Source organism: Ciona robusta, chromosome 11 (assembly GCF_009617815.1).
Source record: "Ciona robusta chromosome 11, ASM961781v2".
In the NCBI taxonomy this organism is placed as follows: domain Eukaryota; kingdom Metazoa; phylum Chordata; class Ascidiacea; order Phlebobranchia; family Cionidae; genus Ciona; species Ciona robusta.
Genome location: NC_143245.1, coordinates 5,440,284 through 5,462,096, shown reverse-complemented (window position 1 = coordinate 5,462,096; position 21,813 = coordinate 5,440,284). Strand labels below are relative to the sequence as shown.

General features: G+C 33.8%; 3 protein-coding genes across 8 annotated transcripts in view; 2 read left to right on the top strand and 1 right to left on the bottom strand.

Annotated features, from left to right (window-relative positions):
* Positions 1–21,802, top strand: part of LOC149728687 (unconventional myosin-XVIIIa-like) — a 46,199-nt gene extending 24,397 nt beyond the window's left edge. For 5 of the 6 annotated variants that reach the window (XM_089888269.1, XM_089888271.1, XM_089888270.1 and 2 more), the window contains 23 exons: positions 74–217; positions 725–814; positions 1,388–1,499; positions 1,802–1,924; positions 2,454–2,581; positions 2,954–3,108; positions 3,494–3,617; positions 3,979–4,077; positions 4,370–4,582; positions 5,235–5,489; positions 5,914–6,027; positions 6,326–6,526; positions 6,863–6,943; positions 7,385–7,441; positions 7,679–7,864; positions 8,283–8,369; positions 8,576–8,724; positions 8,941–10,525; positions 10,715–16,322; positions 16,461–16,553; positions 16,753–16,908; positions 17,288–17,420; positions 17,742–21,802. In XM_089888269.1, coding sequence (XP_089744395.1) covers positions 74–217; positions 725–814; positions 1,388–1,499; positions 1,802–1,924; positions 2,454–2,581; positions 2,954–3,108; positions 3,494–3,617; positions 3,979–4,077; positions 4,370–4,582; positions 5,235–5,489; positions 5,914–6,027; positions 6,326–6,526; positions 6,863–6,943; positions 7,385–7,441; positions 7,679–7,864; positions 8,283–8,369; positions 8,576–8,724; positions 8,941–10,519 — 3,897 coding nt within the window. In that variant the 3' untranslated portion in view covers positions 10,520–10,525; positions 10,715–16,322; positions 16,461–16,553; ... (1 more) ...; positions 17,288–17,420; positions 17,742–21,802. The remainder of the gene's footprint in view (positions 1–73; positions 218–724; positions 815–1,387; positions 1,500–1,801; positions 1,925–2,453; positions 2,582–2,953; positions 3,109–3,493; positions 3,618–3,978; positions 4,078–4,369; positions 4,583–5,234; positions 5,490–5,913; positions 6,028–6,325; positions 6,527–6,862; positions 6,944–7,384; positions 7,442–7,678; positions 7,865–8,282; positions 8,370–8,575; positions 8,725–8,940; positions 10,526–10,714; positions 16,323–16,460; positions 16,554–16,752; positions 16,909–17,287; positions 17,421–17,741) is intronic. The other variant, XM_089888273.1, reaches the window with a different exon arrangement.
* Positions 11,373–20,045, bottom strand: LOC149728689 (voltage-gated delayed rectifier potassium channel KCNH1-like). The gene is made up of 14 exons (XM_089888283.1): positions 19,917–20,045; positions 18,546–18,711; positions 18,196–18,287; positions 17,713–17,837; positions 17,299–17,412; positions 16,749–16,986; positions 16,208–16,309; positions 15,838–15,987; positions 15,272–15,471; positions 14,324–14,576; positions 13,748–13,944; positions 13,238–13,345; positions 12,934–13,001; positions 11,373–12,525 (listed from the first exon to the last, which is right to left on the bottom strand). Exons 1-14 carry the CDS (start codon positions 20,026–20,028, stop codon positions 11,916–11,918), a joined length of 2,535 nt encoding a protein of 844 aa, XP_089744409.1. The 5' UTR covers positions 20,029–20,045; the 3' UTR covers positions 11,373–11,915.
* Positions 21,205–21,802, top strand: LOC149728688 (uncharacterized). Its single transcript, XM_089888320.1, has one exon. The coding sequence runs from the start codon at positions 21,205–21,207 to the stop codon at positions 21,592–21,594; it is 390 nt and encodes a 129-aa protein (XP_089744446.1). The 3' UTR covers positions 21,595–21,802.
* Positions 21,803–21,813: the final 11 nt, after the last annotated feature.

Below are 21,813 nucleotides of genomic sequence, written 5' to 3'. Positions count from 1 at the left end.
CACAAATCAGCAGCGGGCATGAGGTCCATAAATCTGATACCACCCTATGACATCACAATACCTACTATCACAGGTCCAAGTGGTCGCGGTCCGTTGCATCCAACGCAATGTCCGACTTTTCATGGCGATTCGGCAGTGGCCATGGTGGCGGCTCCTCACCAAGGTGCTCCCTCTTGTGGAAGTGACAAGGACCGAGGAAGAGCTCCGAGAAAAAGAGGTGACAATAAAAATAATATTTTGGTTCCGTTTTAAAACGTAGGAGTTCAGCAATTTTTTAAGGTAGAGTTTTTTTTGCGTTTGAAAATACAGGATTGTCAGAGCTCTTTTTTGGGGTTGGTGAACCCCTAAAGTTGTTGCGACAAACTCATGAACCCCTGATTGCTTTAACGTAAAAATAATAACATCAAGGGGAAAATGTGTACGAGAATAAGTTTCTGTTTAGTCACAAAGCACCGCTAATCAAAATCATTAGAAACAGGTGGTTTGCGGTTAAAGAGAGGACTAGTTTCGCAATTTCCAGTGATCAAGTTATAGAATGCATGTTAAAAAAATGTAGGAAAGTGGCTAAAAATATTTTGGTGCACCCTAAGACACCAGTTACAGAACACTGGGGTAGGTTATGTATTACGTTTAGGTGCTTGAAAGAAAGAATGTAACTTGCTTTTGACAGTTGTTAAAACACAGGTGTTCTGGTTTCTCATTTTAATATGATTTTTACACATAGGCGGAAATTGAAATATTGAAAGAAAAATATGACAAAGTTTTGGCGGACAGAAATGACCTGCAAGCTGCAAACACTATGTTTGATAAAAAGGTTTGGTTACTTATATAATAGAAATACAATATTGTGGGGTAAGATGGGAAATTTTAGCACATAGTATTTAAGTATATTGATCGAGTTTTTAACAATTAACAACGGTCTATGGAAGTCGTGGGGATACGGTTTTATAATTCTTTAAATGTTCTTTGTATTCCACTAAACTGGACTAGAAAATAGAAGGAAAAAGTGTCCCATCTTACCCCAACTTACTATATAATCTAAAATTGTATTTTTTTTAAGTTTGATGTTTTTTAAAAATAAATCACTTAAATTAAGTTTGTCAATATTTTTATCCAATTTTAAATACACACAATTTTTTGCAAGTTTTGTATATGTTTTGATTTAAAAATCTTTAGATCTGTTATAATATAGCCGAAAAAAGGTAGCTCAAATAAGCTGTCATGTTTTGCTTTAGCTTTGTGACAGCTTTTGTTTAGAACTTGCCCAAATTTCGAAAGCTAAATTGCAGACTATTTATTTTAAAATTACAGTATTTATTTTGTACGTTTTTTTAGAATAATTATTATTTTTTGTATTTATATGATTTTATATTGTTTCTATGTTCAGCTATGCGACGCACTGCTCCACCTAGAGGAAGAGCAAGCAACAGCAGCGCACGCAACTGAGGTTCTCGAAGTTGAAACCAAAGAAAGAATTAAACTTGAAAAAGTCGTTAAAGGTAATTTAGTAGGACAAGGGAAGATGGAACACCTATTCATTCTATTTTTATAATTTTTAAAAGTTGTTTTGTTTTTTTGTAGTTTTTTGGTTTATATATATATATGTTTTATTTTTATATTCATTCTATTTTCTCGTCCTATTTGGTGGTAAATAAAGAACATTCAAAAAATTATAAAACTGTATCCTTAAAGACTCCCATAGACCATTGTTAATTGTTTAAACATAATCAGTATATTTGGATATTATGTGCTAAAGTTGTCCTGTCTTCCCCCACCCTACTATATAACAATTTTTTTACAGAGAGTCAGTCCAGTCACCAACATTTACTGAAAAAAGTTGAAGAAATGGAAGTTGAATTAGCCGAGAAACGACTTCTATACGCTGATCATACCACGCATATTGATTCAGATGAAGAATTAGAAGGTAATTGTGATGTCATATTGAATAAAAACTTACTTTATCCTCGCATGGCTAAAAAACAACAGTCGTTAAACTTGCTTGTTCTGTTTCATACACCTCGTGCCAGCTTACGAGTTACCATGTATGTTACTTTGTGGGTGATTTTTTCTTTTTTTTCTCTTTTTTTTGGGTATGGCAAATAATTTGGACGACCCAAGCAATATAATAGTTATTGTGAATATAATTGTGAAATCATAATATGCTCATTATGATGTCATATCTTCATAATGGGATAATTTAACATTATGACATAACAATAAACAATTTTTCATAAATTTTTTATTTTATGTTTTTTCATTTATATATTCTTTATCATAAATATTTGAAGCTATTTTTGTCATTATTAATAAAAAAAATATATAAATTAAATTATTAAATTAAATCTGATATATGACAATAAAATATAGGAATTTTTTTTTCGTCAATAATTTTTTTTTAAATTTAGAAAACAATGTAAGTTATATTTTTACAATGTTTGGAGAAATGTGTTTAGATGGCGAATACAAGGCAAAATATGAACGAGCGGTCCGAGAATTCCAATTTGAGATGAAAAAAAAGGTTCAGAGTTTTGAAGATAACGTTGAAGAAATGGAAGCTGATAAAAAAGCTTTGGATAGAAAGGTAACTGGTTTGGGGTAGTTTAGACTGGTTTAAACTGGTTTAAACCGGTTTGGGTTGGTTTGGACTGGTTTAAACTGGTTTGGGTTGGTTTGGACTGGTTTTTAATCTGGTTCAGTGAAGCTGAAAGTAGAATACCTACTTAAAACAATGCTTGAAAACCACTGAAGTTATAATTGTTTAGACTTCATGTGTAGAAACCATTTTTTTAAATTTTATACACAACAAATTTGAAAGTTTTTTACACAAAATAAGTTTTCTTAATTATTTATCCATTATAAAAAAAAATTCTAATTTTAAATAAAAAAAAAATAGTGTTTTCGAAATATACTAACTATTTTATGATTTTTATGTTTATATATGATTTCTATCCAGATAATGCAATTAAACGAGGAGGTTGAGGACCGAGATCGCGTCGATCAACAAAACCGAAAGAAATTGCAACGGTTGAACGCACAGCTGAGCGATACTAAGATACATTTGGAGGAAACGCTCGCTAAAAATCATGAACTTGAGAAAAAACAAAGAAAGTTAGTTTTTGAATAAAATATTTTATGATTTTATGCATTTTGTTGGTTTGGTTTGCCTTTTTCATTCAGTTATTGGAAAAAATTTAAAAATTTGGTAAAATAATTTTTTACATTGAACGTTTTTGTGTTTCCACTTTTTAAAAACAATTTTTAGTTTTAGCTTTAATGGCAATCAAATTCAAGTATCTTTATTTAATATTTTTAAAAGTTTCTAAAAAAACACAATAGCATGGTATGAAATTAACAACGTAAAAACAAAATTCAACGCAAATAAACTAATTTTAAATTTTTTTAAAAAAATTAAGAAAAATTGTTAAAATCAATGAACATGGTTTTAGTTCTATACACCACACTAAATAAATCATAAAAATGTTTTTTTTTTCAGGTTTGACAGCGAACTGTATGCGGTACAAGCTGATGTCACCGCACTTAAAACTTCACGGGATCGAATTCAGAGAGAAAAAGATAAAATATTACTTGAGAATAATTCACTAGAGAAGGAGCTAGATGTAAGTTATAATTAAAAGGGCATGAACTTTTTTTTAAAACAGTGTAAAATTTGGTGATGATATCTAAAACTATTGGGAGGGGGCGATATAACAAATTTATTATTTTTTTAACTTTTATAATTTAAATTAATAATTTTGTGGTAGATAAATAATTATTCGCAAAAGTTTTTCTTGCAAAATACATGTGCACGAAAATATATGCTCTCGAAAAGATTCACAGAACTATATATTCACGCGAAAAGATTCACGAAAAAACATGTTCACTCACATGAATATTTACTCACGAAAGTTTCATTCACAAAAATATTTGCTCATGAAAATACATGCTCACGTGATATCTCATGCACGTGATTTATTTCAGGAGAAGAACGATGATGTAGACAATCTTCGTGATAAAATCAAACGACTTGAAAATGATCTTGAAGATAATAATTCACGTGATTCTGATGATAGACAACTTGTGAGTCATTTTTTGTGAAAAATAAATTAAATTATAGAAAAAATTAGGAATAAATTACATTATAAAATGCTAAAATTAACTTTGTTTTATAACATAGTATAAATTTATGATACTACTTAGCTTATTTATTTTAACTTTTTTACAAGATGTTTTCTGGGACCAAACAATTTTACCAAAGTAATAATTTTGGTTCAATTTCAAATTAAAAATAGTAAAAATAATTAACTCTAAAAAATGTTCAACAAAAATTTTTTAATTTATTATTATTTTTATCATGGTGTTTTTCCTTCAGGTGAACGGTCTCCGTAAGAAGATCCGGGAGCTTGAAGGGAAGATGCAGGAGCAGGAAGAGGAGCTTGAGGAGCAAGCAAGCACCATCCACACATTGGAGCAAACCAAGGAGAGGTTGGAGATGTCCTCGGAGCAAGCTCGCAACCAACGACAACGAGAGGTTGAGGGAAAAGATGAAGAGATGGAGGAAATGAGGACTTCCTATCAGAAGAGGGTGAGATCATCTTTTGATCCTAAAAAAATGTTAATATATTTTTCAGTAATTTTGGGGGATTTTAAAAATTTGAAAATAAAAACGAAAGATCACTGTCATGTTTTAACTTTTTGTTACTTTAAGTAAGTAATATTTTAACTTAGAGTAAGTAATATTAATTTCTGACAATTTGTAATAAAATGAAAAAGAAATTAATCTAAACCATTAATGTTATTTTTATTAGGAATGAAGGTGTTTAATTTATAAAATACTTTTTCACTAATCTCTTGTCGCATTGTGTATTAAATGTGGGCCAGTGTTATTACTAATGGGAGTTTTTGTTCAAGGTCATATATTTGTGCTTACTCTTATCTATAACAAAATCTTGTTTCCACATAAGGGACTTGTTTGATTTTTATTTAAAACTGGGGTGCTATAATATAAGAAATAATGTAACCCCTGTTTTAAAAGTTGGGGTGAAATATGGCATGTCACCCTAGGTATCCCTAACATGGCACCTAACAAGCTATGATGTGTAATATTGCGAATTTCCCACTTTCTAACAAATAAATAAACAGTAAAAAAATTTAAAAAGTATAACATAAAATATATAAGAAGTAAAAAAAGTGTTTTTTCTATAAAATCTATGACATTTTTTTTTTCTTTTTTTTAGATCAAAAATGTTGAGATGCAGTTGGAGGAAGCGGAAGAGGAAAGAGCTGCAACATCCAAGCAGCGTCGGGACCTCGAGATGGAGGTTGAGGAGCTTCGGAGGAGCACCAACATCGGACACGATGTGGAACTTGAAAAACGGCTCCGGAAAGATCTTAAAAGGTACAAAGCACTTCTCGCCGATGCGCAGACTATGATTGATCATTTGAAAGTTGACGCTGTCAGTAAACAACAGACCAGGCAACTGAAGGCACAGGTAATTGCTTTGTATGTTTTTAAATTTAAAAATTTTAACTTACTTTTGATAATTATTTTAATATTTAAAAAAAAAAATTTTTTTTAACTAATTTGTTAAAATTTATGCATTTTTTTTTATTTAAACCTAATTTTTATAAAAACAAAATAGGCAATCCTTTTTTTTGGAGAAAGGTATAAACGTTCGTGAAATCAGACATTTGTAATGTAAGCGATAAGTCTATATATAAATTAATTCAGTAGTACCAAAATTTTACGCAAAGTCTTTAAAAAAAAATAGTACAATTTTCATTTATTCTTTTTGTTTGTAAAGAGAATTTTAGGAAAAAATTAAATATTTAAAAAAAAAGAATTTTTATTTTGAATAAATTGTTATTAATATTTTTTTAGAAAAAATTCTAATATGCAATGTTTTTGTATTGTAGTTAGAGGACTCCCAATATGCGTGTGCTGCTGCTGTTAAGTCAAGGAAAGCAATTGAACTTGAACAGGAGGATTTACAAGCTCAACTTGAAGAGATTTCAAAAGGAAAACAAGATGTAAGTTATCAGTATGAAAAATATCAACAGATTGTTTAAAGAAATAAAATCAAAAAACTAAAAAAAAGTAAAAGTCAACTGTTTTCCTAAAGCTAAAATTTTTTTTGTAATAGTTCAAATAATTTAAACAAATTTTACGAAATTTAATTTTTACAAAATTTAACTTTTATAAAGTTAATTTTTACAAAAATATTTTTTTAAAGACTTAATTTAAACAAAATTTAAATTTTACAAAAAAAAAGTTCTAAAATCTTTCATAAATTAAACAACATCATCTTGATCTTCTACTGCTCTTCAGGCCGAGTCCAGGACGAGCATCCTGAAGAGAGAGGTCCACGAACTCCGCTCCAAGATCGAGGAGGATGAAGAAGACAACCAGGAAACTCTCCGGAAATATAAATCCCTCGTCTCCCAGCAAACGGAGGATCGGAGATTGCTCGTGGAGGCGCAAGGAACAATCGAAGAGCTCAAGCAAGATAAAGCAGCAAACGAAGACAAGGTGATAACTTTGTGAAGATTTTTTCTGTGTTAAATATTTTCTGTATTTTTAAAAATATCTTCGGAGAGAAATATGGGCAAATGGAGGGCTAAGATGGTTCATTTTTTCAAGTAATAAATTTTTGCAGATTTTTTCTGTTAAAGAAAATATAGTATTGGGGTAAGATGGATCATGTTTTCTTTTTTTGTTGTCCCATTTGGTAGTAAACAAATGTTTACAGAATTATATAACCGAAGCCTCGAACTTGGGAAAAACAAAGTTTCACTGTTTTTTAAATTCCGTGATTTTCCGCACAACCTACCAAACCAGTGTTTACCAATATTAATCTTTCCCCAGATTGTTGGACTGCAGAGTCAAATTGAATTTATGGAAGGCAGCACTGTTGATAATGCAACTGCTTCTAGGTTGGAAGCCAAGGTACTTTAACATATTAATACAATGCATTCTCATATATTTCAAAAAATGTAACTTATTTACACTCACAAAGCGTGGATAAGACAGTTGGTATAACACTGGTGTCCTGTTTCATACACCTCTTGTCTGCTTAACATTTACGTAACTTTCTGCAGGATTTTTTTTGGATTTTTTTAGTCTATGGCTAATAATTTAGACAACCAAAAATGGGCTAATGGGTTGGAGTAATTGCCGTTAAGTGTCTTGTCCGAGTACATATACGCCCACAATGGTAGCAGCGACGGGCCTTGAACCTATATACTCTTGCCTACAGGCATTTTTATATAAAAGCAATCATAATTTATTAAAATAAAACTGCATATATTTGTATTTCAACACAAAAATGTTAAAATTTGAAAAAAAAATAAAAAAATTTAACAGTAAATTCTAATGTTTTTTTGGCAGGCTAAAGATTTTGAAACGAAATTGGAATTTCAGAAAACAACCTGTAGACGACTGGAGGTAAGTTGTTTGTTTATTGTTTTATCATTAACTTCAGAATCTTAATCAATGAGATGACAGTAAAACTAAAATCGTATTTGGTTTTTGTTTGACGCAAAATTGTTTAAGAATTTAGTTTTTTTCAATTATATTAATTTTTACATTTTGTAAATTTTTTTAAATTTTTTATTGTTTTTTTTTTAACCAAAAGACGTATTCTGCCATCACAGCACTGAAAAACTTTTTATATTTTTTTAGGTCCAACTTTCGAGAGCAAAAGAGAACCTGGACAAAATAACAGCAGAACGAGATGCACATATTGCTTCGGAACATCGGGAAAAAGAGGCAATGAAGCGCGTACAACGACAACTACGAGAATCGAAAACTGAACAAGGAGAATTATTGAAGCGTGAACAAGATGCTTTGCAGAAGAAACATGATTTGGTAAAATTTTGCTTAAATTTTATCGAAAAATCTATTTTTTTATTTTATTAAAAAATAATGATGGTAAAGAAATATCAAAATTTGTATGTAAATATTTGTATAGTAGGGTGGGGGGAGATGGGACACCTTTAGCACATAATATTCAAATATCCTGATCAGGTTTAAAACAATTAACAACGGTCAGTTGGAGTCTACGGTTTTATAATTCTTTGAATGTTCTTTGTTTACTACCAAATGGGACGAGAAAAAAAAAGGTGTCCCATCTTTCCTCACACTACTATATAGAAAAAGATACTTGTTATCTAAAAGTACTGCAAAAGTTATAATATACAAAACAGCTTCTGAAAAAAAAAATGATTTTAATTTTTTGCACGCAATATGACACATGTTAATTTTTTATCCAAAAATGTTGAAACAGGAAATGGAGTTATCTGACCATCAGAACCAAATTGAAAGTCTGCAAGCTGATCTGAAACTCGCGTTTAAAAGAATCAGCAATTTGCAGGTAAATTTAACATTTGCACGTATTTTAACATCCGTTAAATGCAAGGCAAGTATTTTTAAACAAAAAAATGTTTTAATTTTAGGTAAAAATTGTTATTCTTTAATTTTTTTTAAAATTCTTTTTACTACGTTATTAATTATTTTATCGTGATATTTTAGTTAATAAAAAAATCGACTAAAATAACAACATACGATTGATTTTTCCAGATTGCATTTGAGGAGCTTGATGAATCAGATATGGGTGAGGAGAGTATGTCCTCGTCAGATGAAGAGGACCTCAGGACATCCAGAACTAGTTGGAGGAGCAGAACCGCATCCGCAAGACCGAGGACCTCAAGTAGTGTCCTCTCCTCTAGGTAAGTCAAAAATATTTTTTTGAGGGGGGGAATAAATTCATAAATTTAAAAAAATGTTTGTAACAATTTTTTGAAAAAAAAATCATTAATTTCAAATTACAATTCAAACTTCTCTATCTTTCACAACTTTTCTGCTTTTTCCAATTTTTTTCTGCATTTTTTAAAACTTCATCTTTTTCTTTCATTTTTCATTTCATTTTTCTCTTCGCTACCAAGAAATGAGGACGAGAGCAAGTTCTCAGACAGCAGTGTTTCCACCGTGCAAAGTTTCCGAACTTCCTCGGCCGGCAACACTGAGCCAGAAAAGCTGATTGTCACGGAAACACTGGACGACTGCGTGTCCGAGTACGCCCGAAAACTCGCCACCAGTGTTGCCTCGAAACGAAGCCGCCGTAAAAAGCTATCCAGCCGAGCGTCAAGTGCGTCGCAGAGCACAAACATCTCCACGGAAACGCCTAAAGAGGGAATGGACCGGATCAGCAAGAGCTTGGCGGACGAGGACCCTTCTATGATCCTCTACGGGAAGCCGAGCAACATCGCAATGAACCTCGGACTCGGAAAAGCGAAATCCTTCCAGGACCTCAACGAGAGCCTCCGGGCCGTGAAGCTCCGTCAAAATCTTCCAGAGGGAAGACGAGAGCAGCTCCAGGTGGATGACAAGATCAAGAGCGATATTAGGAGGATGAAAACCAAGAGGATGCTCCCAGATCGTTGCTCCAGCGCCATCGACTTCATGGAGGATAGTGAGGAGGAAGAGGAAGACTCTCATCATGATCCTCCGACAAAATGCCGGACTTCTTTCTCAGACGTGGATGAAATTTTCTACGAGCAGAATCATTTTCAGCAGAAGAAGAAACCAATCAGATCCAGGAGCCGAACCTCTTTCCAACATCCAGGAGGACACAAAGAAAAAGTAAACACTCCAATAAAAAATCTACAAAAAACTAACCCACCCGTAAAAACGGCCCAAAAACCGTTTAAATCTCGCTTTTTATCGAAAGTCCGAAACCAATCGATAAATCAGAGGAACCAAGAAGAAGAATATTCTGATGAAGATTTTGATGAGGAAATCTCACAATTTACGTCCAAAAAGCCGCCCTTATTTTCTAACAGAGACCATTATGATGACTATGATTCAGACGAGAGCGTGTCGAGCATAAAACGAGGGCATGGGTTCTCTGAAATGGATGATTACGACGACGCAATTAGCTGCGACGATAGTTATATGGATGATGATGTTAGTTTAGCGAGGTATGGGGTCATTCAAAGCCCCACTAGTATGGTCAGCGGAGGAAGCTATGGAGACGAGATAAAATCGACCAATCAGAAAGCTCGGACAACTCAACAAAGGCCTACGTCGCGTATGAATGCACAAAATTCACGAGCGTTGGAGCGGAAACAGAATTCAGCAAATCAGCGTTCAATGAGCCGTAACGGGAGAACAGCGAACCGTGACCAGAATTCAGCCATGCGTGAAGCACATGCAGTGAACCGGAACCGCTGTGCATCGGAGCGTGAAGATTACTCAAATCCACAAGCAATGAACCGCATCGCTCGTTCGTCCAGCCGGAACAGTCGAGCGGTGGTAAGTCAAGCGAGGTCACTCAGTCGAAACGGAAGAGCGATGAGCCGTAACGAAGCTTCGAGACAAACTCGTTCGATGTCAACAAACAGAATTCAACAACAACAATATGAGGAAGAAGATTTTGATGATGATGAAAATGAAGAAATTTATGAAGATGGTGGAGACATCAACTTAGACAGCATTATCAGCAAGTATTTGTACAGAAAATAGAAAAAGGTAAAATCCCTTCTTCGCTCATACTCTCATATCTCCTATCTCACTTTTTATAAATATCTCTAAAACTTCTTCTTCGCTCATTCTCTCATAGCTCCTTTTTCATTTTTTAAAAATATCTCTATAATCCCTTCTTGGCTCATTCTCTCATATCTCACTTTTCCACAAAATAAAAATATCTTCTCACTGCAGATCGTCATTTTCGGAAGATGACTCAGCATTTAGAGGCTCGATGCTTAGTCATTCTGAAGAATATACATGATTTTTATGATCTTTTAATAATTTTTGCATTGTTTTGGTCAGCCAGCATAATTCAACTTGATTCTAGTGCTGTTTGTACAATCATACGCTATATATTTATCGCTAGAAAACTTTCTATACCTGTTTTATGTATCTCTGCTTGGTGACTTATTTTACGAATACACCGTAATTGCTCGCATATGCTCAGTATTGTCTGTCAAAAATTACCATGCCTTTTTAATTTATACCTAGTACGTACTAATCAATGGGTCAGGAGCTTTTTTGGCTAAGGCAGTCACACATTTTTTAAAGATATATTTTATTAATTAGTTTCAAAAGGGCTGTATAATATAATGGTATTTTCAGATGACTATTATATTATTCCCCATTCCCCTTAATTAGCAATGCTTTAAAAAAACCTAATTCACAAAAATATTTTGGTTAACATGTTCAAGCAACCAAAACAACACTGGGCATTTCTTAGCACGATTGTTTCCTTAAAACTTTCAACTTAAATTTATCTGCGAGCCAAATGGTGCCATCTAAACAGCCACAATTGAATTTTGAGCCATAAGTTGAATGAATGTAACTTTATCCTCGCGTGGCCGGAAAACGACAGTCGTTATCACACGGGTTTAACACCTCGTGCCAGCTTACGAGTTACCATGTATGCTACTTTGTAGGTGATTATTTTTTGGGGGGGATTTTTTTATGTATGGCTGATAATTTGGACAACCTATTAGTGACCACTGGGTTGGAGCAATTGTCGTTAAGTGTCTTGCCCAAGGACACAAACACCCACAATGGTAGCAGCGACGAGCCTTGAATCCATTACCTAATGGTTACAGACAGGCATGCTAACCACAACGCCACGGCGCCGGAAGTTGTGTTTACAAATAAGCAGACTTTTATTTAGGAATATGTTTTTTTTAACGTCAATTGCTGCCAATTGGTGAATATGATCAAACATGCAAATATCGATTAGCGAATCTAAATTAGTTATTGATAAAGCAAAATATTAAAAACTGATCTAGTAAAAACAATTGGCACAAATCTATACTTTGTCACATACATTAATGCATAAGCAAAAAATAGGTAAAAAAAACAAGCTTTATTTCATATGGGAGGCCTTGTCAATGATCTGAAAAAAAGCTCACATTGAGTTTACTTCATCCTCAATCAACATTTCAATATTTTTCATCAAATTTTCGATCACCGTCAACTTTTTATCCGTCCTCTCCAACTCAATACTTATGCTGGTTTTAAAATCAAGGAAGCTTCTTAAAGATTCCTTGACTCCTCTGGGAAGATCAAGCTCTTCCCACTCACTCCCCTCCAGAGAAAATTTGATGGTCCCAACTTTACATAGAACGGGTTTTCCCCCAACCCGATCCTCTAATCTATAACAAGTAGCAGAAATCTGAGCGTCATTTTCAAAATCATCGACCGAAATCTCTTTCATTCTATCCAACTTTTTCAACGGTTTCAACTTTATTTTAAAATTCTTTTTTGCTGGCGAAACTTTCGAATTTTTAATCTTTACCAACTTTTTCGACTTTTGCGCTTTTTTCTTCCCGCACCTTGGACAGCACCCTGGTCTAGTTACTTTATTTATTGATGTATCTTCAATTTTAGGTCCCCTAGTTAAATCTCCATACCCATGAATGAGAGTACAGACTCTTAATGACCATCTAAGGGACTTCATCACGCGCTGTGATTTTTCTTTTAACAACTTCCATGCTGATTTCTCTTCATTCTGTTCCCTGCAATTACACAAAATTAATTTTATTGATCTCTTAGAAAACAGCAACAAAAATTCAATCAATTACAAAGAGAAAGGATTAAACATAAAAACGACAGTTGTTAAAATACAACATGAAATGATCAAACGTTTTTTTTGGTATGAAAGTTGAATCTAGATTTACCAAAACCAATGTGTTATTTTCTGTTATTTAAAAAGTTTAGGTCAGTGTTGGTAGAAAAAACATTACATTTTAAAATAATTATTCGAAAATGCTTTTTTTTATAAATATAAACGTGCATAGTATTTTTACTTTCCCATCTTTTTTTTTATAAATTTTGAACTTCCTTAAAACGTTTGCATTCATAGTCCTGCAGGTCATAATACCAATGTTATACTTGTTAAAAAAAGTTCGTACAAAACGTTTAACCTTGAAGATGAGACAATGCTTTGATGATCTGGTTCTAAAGGTAAATATTCCATTCTTCGTTTCTTAATCTAGAAGTAAAAATTACATTCGTTTTTTTCACATAAAATTTTACATATAATTTACATAAAAAAAACTGTTATCCATGAATAAATCAATGCAAATTCTTTATTCTAGCACGGCAGGAAACAAAAGTCATTATAACGTAGGTGTTCTGTTTTATACACCTTTTTCCTGCCTAGGAGTTACATCTATGCTTTACAAATTTTTATAATTGCATTTATTATTTCAAGATTTTTTTGCTTACCATTATCTTTTGATGCCACTTTTTGAGCCGTTTAACTTTTTTTGCAACTTTCGGATCAGTAGCTGCATCTCTCTCCCACTGGACAGATTCAATTGAGCGGAGATTAAACTGGTAAAAATATTGTTTTTATGAATGAATGTAACTTGCTTTATCCTCACATTACCAGGAACAAGACAGTCATTATAACATAGTGATCTGTTTTATACACCTCATGACCTCTTACTAGCCATAGCTATGCCACTTTGTGGGTGATCGTTTTATAAGTAATGCTGACAATTTAGACAACCCATTAGTGACCACTAGGTTGGAGCAATTGCCGTGAAGTGTTCTGCCCAAGGACACATACTCCCCCAATGGTAGCAGCGACAAGCCTTGAACCGGTGACCTTTGGGTTAGAAACACACCCGCTAACCACTCTGCTACAGCTGCTTATGTAGATTACCATAAGTAAGACAACTAATGCCTACAGAGCCTCTACAACTAACACTTCTGTACTTTAAAATCTCTCACCATTTTTGATACACAGAATGTCATGTTCAATTTTTTCCGAAACAAAGTTTTTATTGAGGGCAAAGTTTTTGCCACTTCAGCCATGTTTTCTCCCGTTATGAAGTTAATATCAACATAGGTGAGCGCTTTGACCATCACTCTACTTGATCTACCTTCCAATTGCTCCCATATGTCAACACCAAAAGAATCTCCATTAGCTGCAAGTATGAATGAATGAATGTAACTTGCTTTATCCCCGCAAAAAAAGCCCGAAAACGACAGTCGTTGTTCTGTTTCATACACCTCGTGCAAGCGTATAGTTACCAAGTATTTTACTTTGTAGATGATTATATTTTTGGGAATTTTTTCATCTTTTTTATGTATGGCTGATATTTTGGACAACCCATTAGTAACCACTGGGTTGGAGCAATTGCAGTTAAGTGTCTTGCCCAAGGACACATACGCCCACAATGGTAGCAGCGACCAGCCTTGAATCCATTACCTCTGGGTTACAGGCAAGCGCGCTAACCAACTATGGAAATTCAAATCAAGCGCAGTTTGACGATGTAACAAAACATTACTCCAATCCTTACTCACTTAGTAATCCAATTAACATTCCTTCCCAAGTTACTTCCACAGTCCCAGTAATAATGAAGAAAACGCAATCCACAAGTTCGCCCTTGTCGCATACAATCTCACCCGGAGCAATCACGAAGCGTTCCAACCTTCTTGCCACGAGGCGAACACTGTTTTCATTAAGGGAAGTGAACATTGGATGCTTCTGCAACAATCTCTTGTGCATGTGGACGCACACTTCCGCTCGTTTATGGTCAGGTAGTTGGCCCAGAACCTGTTTGGTTGGAAATATTTTTGTTAATTGTGTAGTTGTAGTAAGGATGTAGTCTAAGACATCATACACAACATACATATATTATACTTTGGCGCCGTGGCGTAGTGGTTAGCGCGCCTGCCTTTAACCCAGAGGTAATGGGTTCAAGGCTCGTCGCTGCTACCATTGTGGGCGTATGTGTCCTTGAGCAAGACACTTAACGGCAATTGCTCCAACCCAGTGGTCACTAATGGGTTGTCCAAATTATCAGCCATACATAAAAATAAAAAAAAATAAAAAAAAAATAATCACCTACAAAGTAACATACTTGGTAACTCGTAAGCTGGCGCGAGGTGCACACCCGTGTTATAACGACTGTCGTTTTCCGGCCACGCGAGGATAAAGTAAGTTACATTCATTCATTCATTCATACTTAGAAAGATATAACATGATTGTGTTTGAAAATATTATATATCATATACCTCATAGTCACTGTCATGTTATAATACGGGTGTCTTCTTATACACCAGACACACATAGTGTATTCAAACCCTTCATGCTCACAAGTTATAACACAAGTATTTCTTAACACAAGTAACAAGTTTTTTTCACGCCTGAAAACCATGTTTTTTCACTCTAGAAAAAACATGTTTTTTCCACCCTAAATACATGTTTTTTTTCATTTACATACACCACAAATAAAACCAAACACTTACAGCTTCCACGTCAAGCCCATGTGTAACAACCCTAGTATACGACACATAATCACAAATCCTTTCAGCTAGCTTAGGCGGTAGTTCATAAAGCGCTGCAAAGTCCCTCACTGACTTCATTTGATCCAGAAAATCGTGATGTTTGTTACTTATTTGTTGAAGTATGTTTGTCACATTGCCAAGGATAGCAGCATATAGTAGGCCTGGTAGAAATATAGATAAATGAATTTTGTTTTATTCTTGTGTGGCCAGAAAACGACAGTTGTTATAAAATGGGTGTTCTGTTTCATACAACTCGTGCCCGTTTACCAGTTACCACATATGTACTTTTGTGGGTGATTGTTTATTTGTATTTTTACTTCTTTAAGTATGGCAGATAATTTGGACAACCCATTAGTGACCACTGGGTTGGAGCAACTGTCTTTAAGTGTCTTTCTAAAGAAAACATACGCTCATGAGGTTTATCAAGCAAAAAAAAAGCATTTTAAAGTTAAGTATTATAAAATCCATTCTTTTTTCTAAAATATTTGTTTCAATTATTAAATTTAAAGGATCTGGTATAAAGGCACCTCCAATTAGAAGAATGAAAATGCAATAAATCTGCTCAGCAAAAGTGTCGCCTGCTATATTTCCAAAGCCCGCTGAGATGACGCTTGTCATTGTGAAGTAGAGACACAAAATGTAACGCCTTCTTATTACTGGACCCCCTTGTAAAGAGCCTAAAAGGTTAAAAATGTTGCAGGTAACTTCTTGCAACGAGAAAATCAACTTTTTGCAACGAGAAAATAAAAACAACTTTTTGCAACGAGAAAACAAAAATAGTTCTTTTACAAATCTATTGGTTTGTGTTAAAATCCTCTAGGACAAAATTATTTAATTAGACTAATAGCATTTTTTTTAAATAAAGAGACAAATAAAGCTATTATTATTATTAGTTACCTGTTGTTTGGTTTAGTATTAAAGGAGGCACAAAATCTTTTGAAATACGGATCAACCAAGTGGTTGGGGGAAGATGGTTCTTGGGTTGAGATGTTTCAGATTCTGAATACAAAATGTGAGTCATATTTTATTAAGTACAAAAAACTCATAATATTTTTAAAATTCAAGATATTTCGTAAAATATTTGGGAAATGTGCAACTAGCAGACCTTTATTTTGCATAAGAAATTATGCGTATTTATTATCGCTTTCAGTAAAGTGGATCATCTCTTGCCCCATCCTTTCAAGATTCAAAACCTTTAAAATGGACTCATCCTAAATTTAAGCACTTCTGGACAAAATAACAGGTAGCATATATCAATATCATGACACTTTAATGTTGAACTTACAGGTTTAATGTAGTAACTAGTAGGTTTTATGTGGTATTTAATTGTAGTTTTTATGTAGTAACCTGCAATAGGCTTACCTAGTAACTAAATGGAGGTTTTGTGTAGTAATTGTAATACACTTTAAGTAATAAATTCTTGTATTCAACAACACACCTAGGTTTTTTACTAAGATGTCATCTTCAAGTCCCTCATGCTCTAGGTCTAGCCCACCATATTTTCCAATGAGATTTGGAAACTGATTTTCCGCTATCGACATACCACGAGTGGATTCAGTGTTCGACGTTATGTTTAAATGAACTTGTTCTGCTTGCAGGTAAACTGCTGTACTGTATAATGTTACAATATACCATCCACAAGCCATCCAATGACAGATAAGCAAGATCAAACACACCTGCAGAAAAAATGTTTTTATGGGCCACGCTAAAATGAAAGGGGTTTCAATATGGGTTTGGAGATCCAATATTTTCTTAACTTCATTAGAGATTTGTGAAACTATATTTTTTAAATAAAAGCAAGGTGTAAGTTTTTTTTAAAACTGTTATCTAATTAAAACTTAATAACTTTCTCTGGTGTTTATAATATAAGAAATAGTTTGTTTTTGAGAATTTGTGAAATCACCAATTCATATAAATTTAAGAGTACATCATTTCTTTAATTTCAAAATGCAAATAATATTTATTTTATTTTTTTAGAAGTAACTTACCAAAACTACCAAGGTTGCGTAAGCATGCTCAAGGTATCTGTCCATATCTCTAGCAATTCGAATCATTCTCAAAAGGCGAAAAGTTTTTAACACGCTTAGGAAATATGATAACTCCTGCAAAGGTAAAAAAGAATTTAGTTTTTCAATATTTCAAATTTAAAAAATATGAATTTCAAATTAAAATTGTTTATTTTAATACCTTGCTGGCATTTTAGTTTACTTTATTTTAATTAAAACTTTTGTGTAAAAAGCAAACCAGTAAGCTCTATTTTTAGTAACTTTTCTTTTAAACCAGTAGATTACAATATAAGTATACATATTCAAAAAATCTTCCACCAAAAAAATAAAAAAATTTAGCTCAAAACGAAATACGTTTTTTTAGTTGATTAGGAAAATATTTTTTGTTTTATTTACTTGCTGTTTAATTTCACCAATCACAATAGTTAAAGCATCGTATGGAAGACAGGATAAAATATCTATCGGGAACCAAGTTCTTGCATAGTTGATCCGGATTTTCTTTAGGTCAGTTACCATGGCGCCTGATAGGTACAATTTTGGTGTTAAAGACCTTTTGGGCCTTTTAAAATAACCTTTAATCAAAAAAGAATTTGTCAAAAAAAAGTTTTTTCGAGGGTTTTCCAATAGGTGTATGTGCAGTAATGTTTTAAAAACCTTTACTTTAAAGTTTTGAAAACCTTGGCTTTAAAACATGGGTGTTTGGAATAAAACTTTGATTAAACTTTCTGTTGGTGTTTTTGGTGTTGTTGTTTCCAGGCATAATGTAATATATACATAAAGAGCTCTTTTGGTAAAAATGTAAATTTTACTGCCATGGGGCAAGACCTCATCAGGGTATTTTCACAAAAAGAGCTATTTATATATGTTCTACAAACATACCATTTCCGTCAACATAACTTGTGCGAAAATTGACAACGACATCAGCGAAAAAGAAAATATCAACCATTGAGTCAACGGTTAGCCATACCATGCTGTAGAGTTATAAATAAGGTGGTTAACAATTAACATTTTGTTATTTAAAAATGTGATTAAATTTAATAGTGATCATTAATTTAAATGCAAAATATTGTTAGTAAAAACTTCAGATTTAATTTTTTATATATAACCCAAAATTTTTAATTTAAAATTCCCATTTTTTGCTGTACCTACTAAATTTGGTAAAGAAAATCAAATTTTAACATTTTTTAATGACCCAAAATTCTAAATTTTAATTTCATTTTTTGCCTTACCTTCTTGAAGCGATTCGAAATGATGCCACTAATGGTACCACAACTGCTGTGTATGTAGTAAGCATGAGAATAACCCAGTCCCATATTACTTTTGACTTGCTGTAGTGAATAATGATCCCTTTATTTGAGCCAGTTTTATATTTGTCTTGTTCCTCATCGTCAGACACTGAAAGAAAGAATAAATGTAAAACGACAGTTGTTAAACATGGGTGTTCTGTTTCATACACCTCATGTCAGCTTATGAGTTATTAAGTGTCTATTTGTGGATGATTAATTTTTTGGATTTTTTTTGTGTGTGGCTGATAGTTTGGATAACCAATTAGTGATTTTGTGGTTGGAGCAGTTGCCGTTAAGTGTCTTGCCTAAGGACACATACACCCACAATGGTAGCAACGACGAGCCTTGAACTCATTACCTCTGCGTTAGAGGCAGGCGCACTAACTAGCTGGACAGAGCATTAGCGACCATCCGATTGACGCAATGAGTTAGACGGCTACGATGCGAACCCCTATTTCGCTGTAGCTCGTGTATACGTTAGCATTTTAGGCGTTACTAAGTCTCGTCAGTTCATTCACCATATTACGCATTATCTGGTTGAAGGCCTTTAATTGGTACATTATCGTTTTCTATACTTATAGCCTGCGTTATTTTCGTCGCTTTCCTGTTATCTGGTTAAAGGTCACTTTATCGCCATTTCGCCTGTTGCCTGATATATAGTAGGGTGGGGGGAGGTAAGACGGCTTTTCATTCTATTTTCTCGTTTCATTTAATAGTAAACAAAGAAAATCAAAGAATTATAAAACCGTATCCTTACGAACCTAATGTGTTAATTGTCTAAAACACGATCAGCATATTATGTGCTAAGGGTAACCCGTCTCCCCCACCCTACTATATCTTAATTAATACACCCACTGAATTTTGCTCTTAATGTACTCTACACAATCAAATAATGAACCTAAATCACATTGATTTGCCCTTACTGGAATCGTATGAATACCCGTCACAGTTCCCACATACTGAAGTTTAAAACTTAACAATAAAACTATGCTTTCTTGGTTTGGTTATGCAAATATATAATAGGGTGGGGAAGATGGGACACCTTTAGCACATAATATCGAAATATTCTGGTCGTGTTTTAAACAATTAACAACGGTCTCTAGGAGTCGTGAGAATACGTTTTCATAAGTATTTGAATATTCTTTGTTTACTACTAAATAGGACGAAAAAAAAGTAGAATGAAAAAAATGTCCCATCTTCCCCCACCCTACTATAGATTATAGCCACCTAAACCTTAGTATATCAACCGTAGATTGAAATCTACGTTGAGTTTACAGTTTACTCAAAAACAATATAAAACTCGTGCCCTCTTACCGTTATCGGGTTTGGCAACATTAGGTTCCTTATTTACAAACGGCTTCGTCCATCCTACAGCACATTTCGTTTTGTCGTGACATATTTCTTGGTCGTCGTCTTTTTCAGCCATACCCACAAGTTACATATAAAGTCAAATAGATTTTTGAGCATGACTGGGTGTAAGTTGCCTTGTGTGTTAATTTGGCGGATTGTATTACTAATCTTCTGTGGAGTAAATGTAATCAATCGGATCCGAACAACGTGTTTAAGCGTATTATTAAAACAAATACCACTTATTATCCAGATTATCCTCTAGTATTGTTGAATTCAAATGCAGAATGAAACGCGAAAGTGTTTTCTGAAAAAAACTTTGCTGAGTAATTTAAAGTTCCACTAGTGACGTCACAACATGTTATTTAAAAGATATAAAAACCCTTGCATTTGTTCCCACATTGTAAAATGCCTAATTTTATTATATAGTAGGAAGGGGGAAGACAGGACACCTTAAGCACATAATATCCAAATATCCCGATCGTGTTTTAAACAATTAAAAATGGTCTCTGGAAATCGTGGAGATGGGGTTTTATAATTCTTAGAATGTTCTTTGTGCTGTACTATCAATTGGGACGAGAAAATAGAATGAAAAGGTGTCCCATCTTCCCCCACCCCACTGTATATAAGAATTTTTATTGAAAAATGGAACAGTTGCCGCGAAGTTTCTTGCTCAAGGACCATACGCCCATATTATTAGCAGAGACGAGCGTACTCGTAACCTCTGAGTTGAAGGTAGGCGCGCTGCTGCACAATGACAAAGGAAAATGTGTTGGAGATCTTGGCAAGAGTGTTCACTGGGTTCGAATCCCGTTACTACCGCTACAGTCACTGTCGTTGGGTTAGTTAGACTAATTTCATACTATCCGTTGAGTTAGTTACACTCTTAGATTACTGGATTGGAACAATTACCATAACAGTTGTGATAGCAATGAACTTTGAATCCTGTATCTTGTGGTTACAATGTGAGCGCTCTTGCTTCTACAAATAATACATACGTACATAGTTTAATTAGAATTTATCTATATAAAATTTGTTGCGTGTTTGAGTAAGATATTTTTAGTTTAAATTGGTGTTAAAGCAGGGAATTTGGCAGATAATTAATGCGTATTTTATATCTATGGTGCACCCTGCATTCTCGAAATGGAATATTTTGCAAACCTTCGTAAAATTTGGCAGAATGTCAGTTGTTTGTGAGGTGATCTTGAGAAAAGTCCAAGTCAGTTTGTTTTGGTTTTCACACGTGAAATGAAAAATGAAGGTGTACGACTTTGAAACCCAAATCAAAAAGCCATCCAGGAATTTCCTGGACCTTTTTCCAAACTACACGGATAACTTAAACCGCATGCACAGCTGGAAACTACCGTCTCTAGAGCCGCATGCATTTCCAGATAAATCTCTTTTCGAATTGCGTTTGCAAGGCACAGCAATCCACTGCGACAAGCAGACGCTCGCATACTTCATGTGCATCCGCCATATGAGCCGCCGAGCCAGCTTCCATCTTTGCAAAACGGAGATTGCGGACATGCAAGAATGCCGTGTTGGGATGCAGAGAATTGCAAGACACAAAAAACTGATGGCGGCCAGCGACAAAGCAGGAGACATAATTCCCCACCTCAATGGAAATTTGAACTGGACTTATTGAACGTTGTGCTTCACTTTATTTTCCTTTGAATTTGAAATATTAAAGTATATTTAAATAAACATGAAAAAAACGTATATATTCAACTAAAATGTGTCCGTGTGTTATTTGATTGCAAAATTAAAACACTATGTATTTCTCATTTACTTCAAATCACTATAAAAATTACCCTTAATTTAACAAAACTGTAATAAAATGTGTTTATTGTTAGTCCTAGAAACT